The sequence below is a fragment of the Olea europaea genome, chromosome 3 (genome assembly GCF_002742605.1).
Source record: "Olea europaea var. sylvestris chromosome 3, O_europaea_v1, whole genome shotgun sequence".
Taxonomy (NCBI): Eukaryota; Viridiplantae; Streptophyta; class Magnoliopsida; order Lamiales; family Oleaceae; genus Olea; species Olea europaea.
The window spans coordinates 21,979,466-21,992,078 of record NC_036239.1 but is presented as its reverse complement, the minus strand read 5'-3'; the positions used below and the strand labels follow the sequence as shown (position 1 = coordinate 21,992,078).

Below are 12,613 nucleotides of genomic sequence, written 5' to 3'. Positions count from 1 at the left end.
TAGAAATATATATTAAATCTGATAATTGATCTGCACTGACAGTAATTTTTTTTCCAACTAACATGATATATATGATATATACTTATATGAAATCAAGAAGATATGTTGGTATATGTTACGACACTTTTCATTTCTATTATTTGTGCAGATGTCTCTAGATTATATACTGTCACCAAACCAATGATTTTCTGGTGCTATCACTTAATACCCCAATTACCAATATGTAAAAGATTATATAGCATTGCTTCAAGCAGATGAGCAATCACTTTTAATCTCTAGCGATAGCAGTTTTCATGGATTTATGTATAGAGATGAAGAGCAACAATTCAGCAGTAAACTAATACATGAATTTATAATGAAGTTTGTTGACTGTGGTAAAAAGAATGAGGTGTGGGTGAGGTTGGACGATCATTTTGCTCGTTTTGACTTGTAAGAATTTTATCTAATCACAGGATTACCTTGTCATGAAGAATCTGTTAATCTTGATCCCAACAATTCTCGACTTAGGGATCAATATTTTGAAGGCAAAAAAAGAATTAACATGAGAATACTTTACGATGCATTCCAATTGTATGAACATCCAGAGGATAAATTAAAATTAGGATTGGTGATGTTAGTAGAATGTGTTTTGACACCAACGGATAGATATATTGATTACAGAACTTTAGGCATGGTTGAGTAGCTAAATGATTTTTTGTTGTATCATTGGGGCCGTAAGGCATACTTTGTTTTGTTGAAGTCGTTACAACAATTACATATTGAAAGAATGCAACAATCTGGCCAAAATGAATGTAAATATATACTACATGGATATCCCCTTGCCTTTCAGGTAATTTTTTTAATTTATTTATTCTATATTTTGATTTTATACGTATTTAATATTGATTTTGAATTCTCTATTGTAGTTTTGGATATACGAATCATTTCCTCAAATTGAAGACAAATTTGGACGACGTATGTATAAGACATTACAGGCTCCAAGAATGCATAAATGGAAGCCAAAAAAATATTGAGTGAGAGAAGAGTAAAGCAAATTTTCACTACCCAAGAGGTACGATAAATTTAAATATACATTTGACTATCAATTATCTAATTATTTAATAGTGGGAGATGAAAGTATTATAATTTTTTATTATATTTATAGATTGAAGTACTTGAAGTGTTAACGCCCACTAAAGAAGAATTGGACAAAGTTTGGTATATGACTTTATCATTACAAACTGATAACCAACATATTATTTTAGATAGCATCGTTGGTAGAGAATTTGAGAATGCACATCAACAAATTCCATAATATATGGACGAGGAACAAATTTCACAACGTATGAATGAGCAACAAACAGGTGTTGCTGGTACTTCAATAGCGAAGATTTCAATTGGACTTCAAGAGTTTGGTTGTTCTTCTCTTGATTTCAACTATGTAAGAAGAGAAGAAATGAAAGAAATGTTCAGTATGTATAGGCAGCATGTAGTGTTAGATATGTCTTGCTTATGTTATAATCTGAAGACAGACATAATTGATGAATCAAGAAGATAGGAAGCAGAAACTCTTCAAAACCAAAAACAAATGTTTGAACAACATCAGAAATGGTACGAAGATCGACATGAGGGTTTGGGCTTCCAATCTGGCATGCATTCCCATCATACTGCTCAATAAACAAAAGAACAAGATGCTCGTTATCAAGCATTTCTTGATCAACAAAAAGAAATGTTTCAACAACAACAGAAATGGCATGAATAGCAGGATCAAGGAATGTTTCAACAACAACAAAAATGGCATGAAGATCAGTATCTGGGAATGCAGTTTTATATAAACAACAATTTTGCTTCCATGCAGTCTTATATGGACAGCAATTTTACTTCAATCACCACGTACATTGACGACAAAAACGAAAATGTGATTAATCGATTAGATGATTTGGAATCAAAACTGGAAGTTATTGCTTGTTCATAGTTGCAGGGTGTTCCTGGTTCTAGTAGTGGCCAGAAAGCACCATTTCAACAAATTCCATCGGTGGGAACATCCAGAAAAGAAAAGAAAAATAAGAAAATAAAGTATTCAGGTTATCCGTTAGAAGACTATCTCATGGAAAGATATACAACAATAAGAGAATGGGTGGTGCGGAATCCATCTAGGTAATAAATTTGATTGTATTTTTTTAATTGTATTACATTGATTTAGTATTAATTTAAACTACAATATATACATATAGTGCATACTGGAAGATTGTAGGAACTGACAACTTATATGGAAGAGATACAATAAAAATTATAATAGATGCAACCAAAGATATCAATATTGCGGTCAGTGAAGTTTATAACTCTGGCTTAATTAATTTTATTATGCTTAACATATCTAATTTATTTCTATTTATTGTATTAACATATAGAAATGGAATTAAAGCTATTGAGGGAGTTGATCAATGAAGATTGCAGTCTTGTTTCCAAAAAATATGCAATACTGGACTTCAAATTTAAAAATGAATGTGTTGCCTAATTGATGTGGCAACATAATGTAATGACAGAATGTTTTAGCCATTATCAAAATGATTTATTAATTGTGACTTTATAGCAACACATGAATGGTGATTTGCCAGTGGGTGGGCGTTCATGGATAGTTTGCAACTATTTATTAATTCCGTGTTCATATCCGAGAAAAAATTAGTACTCTGTCTTGTTAATTTTCTGGAATGGAAAGTTCAAATATACGATTGTAGTGAGGAGTCTCATACACTAGAAGAAATCAGTGAACAAATAAAGTCATTAGTTGAAATAGTCCAAATTTCATTGAATTCCAGCAAATTTTCTTCTAGAAGACCAGATTTAAGGAAACATAGAAACAAAAGGCTCAATTTGAAAATTATGCCTTACCTACCTTGCGCAAATAATAGGTATGTATTTAATGCATTTAAATTGACAACATTTATTCTTTCTTGATTTATGATTTTACCCTTCTACTATTTATTTTGTCTAACAGAAAACAATTCTTTCATACAGGGCAAATTCTCCAATATTTTTACTCAAATACATAGAATGCTTTGTTTTAAACTATCCATTAGAAACAGTTCATACAGACAGGATGAGTATATATAGAAGAAAGATTGTAGTGGACATTTGTTATAATCAATATTTTCTACATCCCCGTAATTCCTGATTAGTTTTTGATTGTAAATATGAAGAATTTGTAATATATAAACAATTTAAAATTAGCTTAAAGTTATTTTTGGTGCCACTATGTAAATTCAAAATTTAAAAGTGAAAAATTGTGCATGAATATTTTAACTGTTTATTTGCTTTAAATAAAGTAAATGAATGACAATAGTTCAGTTTTTTATTGTAAATGTGAAGAATTTATAATATATAAACAATTTGAAATTAGCATAAGGTTATTTTTGGTGTAATACGTAAATTCAAAATTTAAAAGTGAAAAATTGTGCATAGATATTTTAGCTATTTATTTGCTTTAAATAAAGTAAATGAAAGACAAAGAATAAATGAGAATATACTTTAGAATATATACTTCATTAATGTTGACAATTAACTGTAAAAATACAAATTAAATATTCTATTATCCATAATAAATGGATAGTAATAAATGATTTAAGTAGCATGTTATACATACATCATTTGTCAACATTATGGTTGTCAAAATAAAGAAAAACAAAGCTGACAATAACAAGCCATCTATTTTTTTCACAAACAAAAATATTTCAGTCATTCTTCACTCTATCTTTTGCTTTGGAGCAAACGAATTTATGTCAGAAGTAACATTTGAATTTGAAGCATCATTGGAAGATTTGAAAATGGCTCTCTTTGTTGGAGGCAACGAATTTTCCTCATGCGAGTTTGTATAAATGCTTTTCTCAACATTTTCTTACCTTTTTTCACTTGAGGTGTTTCTATCGTCTAAATCTGTCAAATCTGTCATGAAGATGATGTCAAATCTATAATTTGACGAATTAGGCTTAGTTTGGAATGCTCTCAAGTAGAATGCTCGTGGAATATCCTTCATTTTTTAAAGAATAACTTCATATTTTGTCTATGAATCCTGTATGTCGATGATGTATACTCTATTAATATTATGATGCAAAAAGAAAGGAAAAAATGTAGTCTATGAAACTGTCGATGAGATAATTATCTATTGCATAAATATAAAAATTAAACATTATTAGCTAGAAATATCATTAGTAAAAAAATGTTTCATAGACATATTAGAGTCCTATTATTATGGTTTTTTTTGTAAACCATAAATATTGGAGATTCCTTATTTAATAGTTCAAATACACATGTATCGTCAATTTGTAGCTACTTGTCTACTAGAAAATCTGCCCAACCTACGCTAAGCCGGCGCATTACACCATTTTCTCCTGAATTTGCAGTGATATCCAAGTAGTGAAGTAAATAGTCGAGGATTCGAACATTTTGCACATGTCTTCGCAAATGGTGTTTTGTAATTCTTCCTGGTATAGACTCAAAAACACGGATTAATAATTTACTAATATTAAGAATGATGTGGAATAGGTAAACACAGAATGACGTATTAAAAATAACACTTATAATTTCTCGATGGTTGTTATGATCGAGCATAAGTTTTACTTCAAACGTAGGATATGATCAAATATACTCATATTCAACATTGAACTTCCATTAGATTCAAATACTACAACATAATCATCTTGTAAGTTAAGATGATCGAAAAAATCTTCTCATCCATTAGCCAGATATATTTCTCCGTCAATTCTTTCTAACTGTATTGTGATGATTATACCATCATATGCAGTTAATCGTAGTGTATTACCTAATTCTGGTTCCCAGTAATTGATAAAAGATATAGGAAGTATCTACAAATACCAAAAAAATATAAGTTGTACATTAATATTAAAAAGATTTTAAAAAATCTGGAAAAAGAAATTATTATATAACTTACAAAACGAATGTTATGATTTAGTGAAATATCGATGATTTTGGAGAAGCTATTTGACACGTCCATTTTTTTGTCTACTAAATTTAGAAAGAATTACATACATCATATGATTTGAAACACAATTAAATATTGAAAATTAGAAATTATGTAAAACTAAAAATCTATCTAAAAAGTAAGAAAAAAATGAATAGACAACATCTGAATTTTTTGAGCAAACTTGGGTTGGTGTAACTAGCAGGTAAAAATATTTAAATTTTTTTGATGAGAACAAATGGTCTGTGAATGTATTTAAGCTAAAGAAATGTGCGTTGCTCTTTTCAATGATTTGACGAGAGGCTCACATGTAGAATAGACAAAGTATTTCCACAGTTGTAGAAATATACATAATATGTGCAATGGTTTTGGCACCTTCTTATAGGATTCTCGTGACTCTGCAAGATTTGTAATGTTTTGCAAGATTTTGTGGGAACAAAAAATGAAAGAAAGAGATAATACTTTTTTGTTTCTTGTATTAATTTTTGACCAAAACAATATATATTTTATTTAAAATTTCATATAGCTCAAAATATTGTTGATAGTATTTAGAGAAAGCAATGAAGATGCGGGTATACCCCTCGTGCGAGTGATGTCGTATTCTGCAGATTTGTGCGGATACCGCACGAGAGGGACATTCCAATGTGCAAGGTAACCGCACTTTGTAAGGGTGTGCGGGTGCACAGGCACAATTTGTAAGGGGCAGCCAGACAAATGTGTGGGGCTACCCCGCACAAATGGTGCGTGCGAGGTAGCCCGCACAAATGTGAGGAGATTATTCGCATAATTATGTGCATTTTAGTGGGGGCTACCCCAACACAAATTGTGTTCCCGCACAAATTTTGCGGCGGTGTGCGATGTAACCCCGCACATTCTGTGTGTGCAAACAGGAAAGTAGACATCTTCGCACAGCAAGTCAACACCAAATTCCTGTGTGTGTGTGTGTGTGTGTGTGTGTGTGTGTGTGTGTGTGTGTGTGTGTGTGTGTGTGTGTGTGTATATATATATATTTCTTTTGTTGTTAATGATATAGTTTAATGATAGTTTCATAACTATACTAATTTTCAATTTTATAATTAGTTTTCATTAAGCATTATTGTTTTGCTAGTTGTTTATCAAAAATTTCAACTTACCATCTTAAAAAGTTTTAACTTTGACAACTAAATATAATAAATCATGTCACTTACAAAATAAGTTTATGTAGGTATAGATTACTTGGATGAAAATAAATCTAATTAGAAGACAAAAATAAATAAAAGATTTATCAACAAAGCTTGCAACAATAATTGATGTTATCTAGCACCCATAAAGCAAACCAAACACCCTGATGTATATATCGTTTCTAATCTAGACAGTTTAAACACTACATGATTTAAAAGAAGAAAATAGTTGTTGCCAAAAACTTCTCAAATATCTCAATCATCATCACTCATTTTTTTTTCTTTTAGTGTAGAAGAACTTGTGTTATTTATGTCTCCATCACAAGTTATCTTTAAATCTGAAGACTTGAAAGCTTGGTTTACCTCAAGTAACTAATTTTTGAAAAGAGTGTGCTCCAATAATTTTCCTATGCACGAACATTTCCTTGACTTTCTTCACATAAATTTGAATGTCCATATGCTGCATAAATTAAATTGATTTAGATACTTTGAAAAAAAATTGTTTTGAAGTAGAATGTCATTTATATTTTGAATAACAATTTCAAAATGCTAATCAGTTAGAATTCTTACAAAAATGATCCACTCCATTCCATTCATCAACAGTTAAAATAATCTAACATCTGCATTGTAGTTGGAAAAAAAACATTTCATTTAGCATAGTCGACAGAGAAATTACGGACAAAGAAAGAAATTTCAATAAATCGAACATATACCTTTAAAGAGGTGCAGTTGTATGAATATATGAACGAAAGAATCTGCTTGTACATAACATTTTTAGTACATGAGTTGTGCGTATGATTTCATTGGTCGGTTTGAGTAGAACTTTAATAGATCTGGTTATTTTTGCTCTTGACAGTGCTACATATAATTGACCATGGCTGAAAACTGGTTTTGGTAGGTACAAACCCACGAAATCAAGTGTCTGACCCTGTGCTTTATTTATTGTCATTGCAAAGCATGGTTTAATTGAAAATTGAGTCCTTTTAAATGGAATCGTAGTTCGATCAGTTTTAAGAGGTATGAAAGGGATCCTAGGTAAGAAAACTTGTTTTCCACGATATTCACCAGTTGTGATTTCAACAAGAATGACATTTCTCTCAAATTTTCGACAGGTAAGGCGTGTTCCATTGCATAACCCCTCGGAAGAATTGATATTTCGTAATAACATTACAGGACAATTCATCTTCAGTTTCAACTCATGAGGTGGAATACCATTTGGTGTCAAAGTATTCAAGAAGTCTTCTTGCAGGCTTTGTTCTAATTTCTCAATTGCATCATCAAAACTATAGTACGTGAAACTTTGACCAGGAATTTGTTCAAGCAAAAGTCCATTAATATAGTCAACACATTCATTTGTAGGAGTAAGAATAACACGATTGACCATCGTATATAAATGATCAGCATATGTGTCTATATTGGGAAACAAACATTGTATCAATTTTTTTAAAGACGTAATTTTATCTTCGAATGGTAGAACTATACTATTTGGTAGTTTAATACAGTTGCAAGTATGTTCTTGTTCTGTTCCACCTCCAATTCGAAGTAAGTATTCACAAAAAATGGGATCGGACTTCGCTCTCATATTTTCAACCAGTGCTAAATGTATAAAGGAAGGCTACAAATACGAGTAAATCATGCTAGCATTTATTATGTCTTCTTTGTTTCCCTTAGGTACAACTGGTAGAATCTGTCTGAAATCTCCTTCTAAAGCTATTACTTTTCCATCAAAAGGCAAGTTACAATCAGTGATGTCTCTAAGCATTTTGTCTATAGATTCTACAGCACAACGATTTACCATAGGTGCCTCATCCCAAATTATTAGCCAACACATTTTCAATAAAGTTCCTAATGCCGATTGCTTGCTAATAGAGCAATTGACTTCACCTACCATTTCTAGAGGGATTTTAAATCTTGAATGAGCATTTCGACCTCCGAGAAATAAAGATGCAGCCACTCCGGACAATGCAGTTGCTAAAGCTATAAAATGTCGACATCTGACACCAGTCAAGAGTGCTCTATATAAAAAAGTATTTCCTGTCCCACCCGGACCATCGATGAAAAAAATTCAACTTGATTCATCTTGTACTTTTTCCATAATTGTATTATATACAAATTGTTGTTCTTTATTTAACATCGCTGCACAACTAAAGTTTCTTTCAATATTCAATTTGGTTGTTTCCTTTGCAACAATTCTCATCAATCTTTCATCGTCATCTATATTTACGTTAAATGACACAATTCCATAATCGTTTATATTTTTACCTAGTGATTCTAAAATAGAATTTATATCCTCTAAAGCTCGTACTTCGACAATTTCAGTGGACATATTTTCATTTACATAATCATCTATCATATAAGCTTAAATTTATCCCACAGTAACTTAGAATTATTTGGATTGCACATCGTAAGAAGTGTAGTAAAAAGACGTCTTAAAGAATAAGGCATTTCGTAAATAATAGTTTCAGATAAACATTCTTCACAACGAGTATCTCCCTTTAATAAACCATAGAGAAGCGTAGCTTCACGAAATGTACCAACATTTACCCCATTGAAAGTCCTTAAATTATCAAACGATGTTGGACCTCTAATATGATTAAGAAGAAGACGAAGAAAATGTCGTTCTCCTTCAGATGGATTTACCGAGACAATTCGTCCTACAACAATTTGCTTCTTTCTAGGTGTCCATGTTTTATTAGATGCATTCTAAACAAAATGCGTTGGGAAATCTCGATATAAAAACGTTCGAGCAAATTCATTTATTTTATTTACTCAAAAAAACTCAGTTAACATAGTTTTTCTCGTATTTTCATTCTCAATAACAGAAGATAAATTGTCCGCATTTTTGTAAGTTACACATTGATGATCTTCAATATGAAGTTGTAAAGCACAAACAGCTGGATATATTTTCGATAAATTGAAAGCAAAAATCCTCCACATAGCTTTAGGTAGGGATATCCATCTAACAGATTGGTAAGTAGAAATTTCATCAATATCTTTGTTTATGTTATTTTTGCCAACCAAAAAATTAATACAATCATGACCTTTGTATACATATTTGTATAAATATTTAACAGTTTTAATAGAAGAACATACTTCAACATTGATATAACAGTCGAATTTTACACTTAAATAAGGATTATATGGCACAACTCATTGATTGTCTAACATTTTACCTCTCACTTTAACATAAATATCATTATTACGCCGCCTATACAGTGGGTACGAATTATCTCCAAACATTGTACTATTACAATAATCTTTTGGATATTTATTTTTACAACTACTATTTTTCTCCATGCATGTGTTTTTAGGATTTAGATTTCCACAAGGACCATGCATATTGTACTTTACAATAACTGAATGAAGATAAGGATGTATATTTTTATCAGGAATTTCACAAGATACTATTTTATCAACTTATTTAGTGGAAGAAATTTTATGACCACAGTTAAAAATCAACAACAGATGTGCATGAGGGAGGCCTCTTTTTTGAAATTCAATCACGTATATATGAGCTATAACAGGATCAAAAATATTTCTCTTGTATAAATCATTTTTAAATTCTTCTAATTTTGCTCTAAATACACGTACAATAAGATCCAGTCAATTTTGAACCTCATCATTATGTTTTAATTCTTGCTTAGTTTCTGGCCAATTTGGATTACATGTTATAGTTATAAATAAATTTGGCTTTCTATAACGTTGGACAAGAGCCATAGCATCTAAGTACCTCCTTAGCATATCTCTAGGTCCACATGTAAAGGATTGTGGTAAAACAAATTTCTTTTCAATTTTGTACCCTCTTGTTTCTCCATTATGTATACTGTCTACGATACCTTGATAAATTTCAGCACGAATTTGTTTCNTACATAAGCGAGAATGAATAAAATTTTATATTTACTTTCAATATCACATTTGTAGAACTATAATAGACACAAGAAAGTGTATAGCAAACCTGCAGCCTCTTTTTCAATAATTTGAGCCACAGAATTTATTACATTAGGATCAGCGACATTGTCCACAAACTGTGCAATTTGAGAAGATGTTTGTTCGTATCTTAGAATGCCTTCATGTCAACCCATTCACCAATAGAAAGAGCAAAGGATATTGTAGAGAATCATAACAACCATAATAATAATGAACCCTATGCGAATCATCAGAATGACCAAATATAGTCACGAACGCTAATATTTGTATTTTCATCATCCTCAACCCATAGAGCAGCTACTTGAGATGCCGACGGAGTATTAAAGATTCTCCGATCGAGTCCTGGGTGACATTTTATTTGAATTTGATGCTCATGCAGATCAGTTATACTGCTTAAAAACCTAAAAAATTTACTATACAGATTTACCTTCAAGATTTCGATTAGAAGAAATAAAATAGATTCTATCAGGTGTTCTGAAATTTTCATACGATTTTCTAGTTTATTAGCTGTATCATAAAAATATAATTGCATATAACAAGGCTTATTATTATCCGGTATAAGTTGATTTACATAATGATATACTTGTCCCTGAACTCTAAATGTGTAGATACCTTTGTATGTTTTAAACAGTTCTTTATCACACTTTACACCAAATGAAGTGAACACAAAGTGGTTATTATATGAACGTGTATATTTTTTAAATTTTATAGATATAGACTCTTTAGACGTAAATAAAGTACAAATTCATCCGATGAATCGGGCATACAAAGTTTCACCTTTCCATCAGAACAACAAAAACCTTTAGTCTCTCTATACAATTTGCGTGCACCACAATACTTACAATAAGCACAAATTGGTAATATATATGCAGTTGCTGGTACACTTAACAAATTAGAGCTTCAACATAATTCAGAATCAAAAAAATTTATCATTTCTTCATTCGAAGTAGATGCCACAGAATGTATTATATATTCATGCCCATAATCAACTTCAGAAGTATTATTTGTAGATAACATACGATCATTTATTCTTTTACTACGATCAATACTTACAGTTTCATTTCGATATCTCCTATCCGCCTGCCTTCGATTTTGTTGTTGCCAAATGAAAGCATTATATGATTGACTTGTACTTAGGGACAAAGTTTGAAGATCAAAACCACCAGACTCTTCATTCATAGATTTTTCGAAATAATCCATGAAAACAATGAACTGACCTTTGATTTCAATAATAGAAAAAATTATGAATTTAATTAAAAATCAACAAATAATGATAATATTACATTAAACACAGTATAAACTAAATTGACTGAACTCAGATACATATTAGGAAACATTCCACAAATCAACAATCCTCTTCAGAAATGCACGTAAAAAAAGAACTATAAATCGTACTAACTGGAGGATAACAATCAAACATTCCTATACCAAACTGTTGTAATCTTCATTAAACATAAACAATAATGACCGAAAAACTTAAACTTCTCATGTAGATAACGGTAAAGAAAGAAAGATGTAACCAAGTTGTATACATAGAACAAAAAAATTATGTTACATTACTTAAACTTGAAAAAAATAGTAAGAAATAAATACATATGAAAGAAAAAAAATGAAAAATAAAACATTCATAGTTATATCCAACAAATAAAGAAAAATTTACTTAGATTTTCATGTATATATATAGAAAGAATAACATACCTCATATTACGTAGAAAAATATGAGCGAAACTAAATTTTCATATGTAGACAGGATAAAAAATAACATATGTTAAATAAATAAAAAATAAAAAACACAAACAATAACAAAAATTTCCAAGGACATACCCAAATAGAATCGTTACAAATTCCATGATTTTCTTCTCCAAGATCGAGATGACGACTACACGAATTTTTTTCGTACAAAAAGAAAGAAGAATATCGAAAGTTTTTAATATGGAAAGTTCTTTCGTAGACGAAAGCTTGAATTTTTTGGAGACAAATCAATCCAATTGAAGGAAGGAAAGGGACTGGATAACTTGAGAAAGTGATAGATAGTACATTACTTTATATATTTTTTAGATCTTCTTTTATTTATTATATTAAATGAAAAAGACAAATCATTTGAATCAAACATTTCAAACCAGTTCAATGTGAAAACATACGTGACAAAAATATCATTCTGAGTTTTTTTTTAACAAGAAGCTATACAATTTCCACCAATCCACCGGAAAAGAAGTAAAAAAATATAATAAATACAAATAATTAAAATTAAAATCATTTTAATCGAGCAATTTAGAAAAAAAAACGAAAAAATTTATACTCGTAAGTAACTATTTACATTTTACAAATGTATACTTAAAAATCGAAGTTCATATTTTTCACTTCTAAATAGCTTACTTATAAATAGCTTTTACAATTACATTTTTAAAAAAAATCAAAGTTACAATTACAATTTTTTTTAACTCTGACCTGAAATAACTTTTACCGTTTTTTTTACCTACTACTATAATAGTAAGTAACTCTTTACATTTTAGATTCTAAATCTCTTGTATATAATTACAAAAGCTACTAATATATATATATATATATA

General features: G+C 30.1%; 1 protein-coding gene across 1 annotated transcript; it reads right to left on the bottom strand.

Annotated features, from left to right (window-relative positions):
- Nucleotides 1–4,305: 4,305 nt before the first annotated feature.
- On the bottom strand, nucleotides 4,306–8,008 carry LOC111379989 (ATP-dependent DNA helicase PIF1-like). The gene is made up of 6 exons (XM_023003444.1): nucleotides 7,793–8,008; nucleotides 7,618–7,732; nucleotides 6,899–7,527; nucleotides 4,769–4,841; nucleotides 4,604–4,660; nucleotides 4,306–4,460 (listed from the first exon to the last, which is right to left on the bottom strand). Exons 1-6 carry the CDS (start codon nucleotides 8,006–8,008, stop codon nucleotides 4,306–4,308), a joined length of 1,245 nt encoding a protein of 414 aa, XP_022859212.1.
- Between the last annotated feature and the right edge of the window lie 4,605 nt (nucleotides 8,009–12,613).

Bases quoted from the DNA above. Each gene is read 5' to 3' on its own strand.
- LOC111379989 (XM_023003444.1), bottom strand. From the start codon at position 8,008: ATGGTAGGTGAAGTCAATTGCTCTATTAGCAAGCAATCGGCATTAGGA. The intron at 7,528-7,617 runs GTATTAAACTAC...TTCCCAATATAG, and splicing joins ACAAGAACATACTTGCAACT to ACACATATGCTGATCATTTA. The intron at 4,661-4,768 runs GTATAATCATCA...ATTATGTTGTAG, and splicing joins ACGATTAACTGCATATGATG to TATTTGAATCTAATGGAAGT.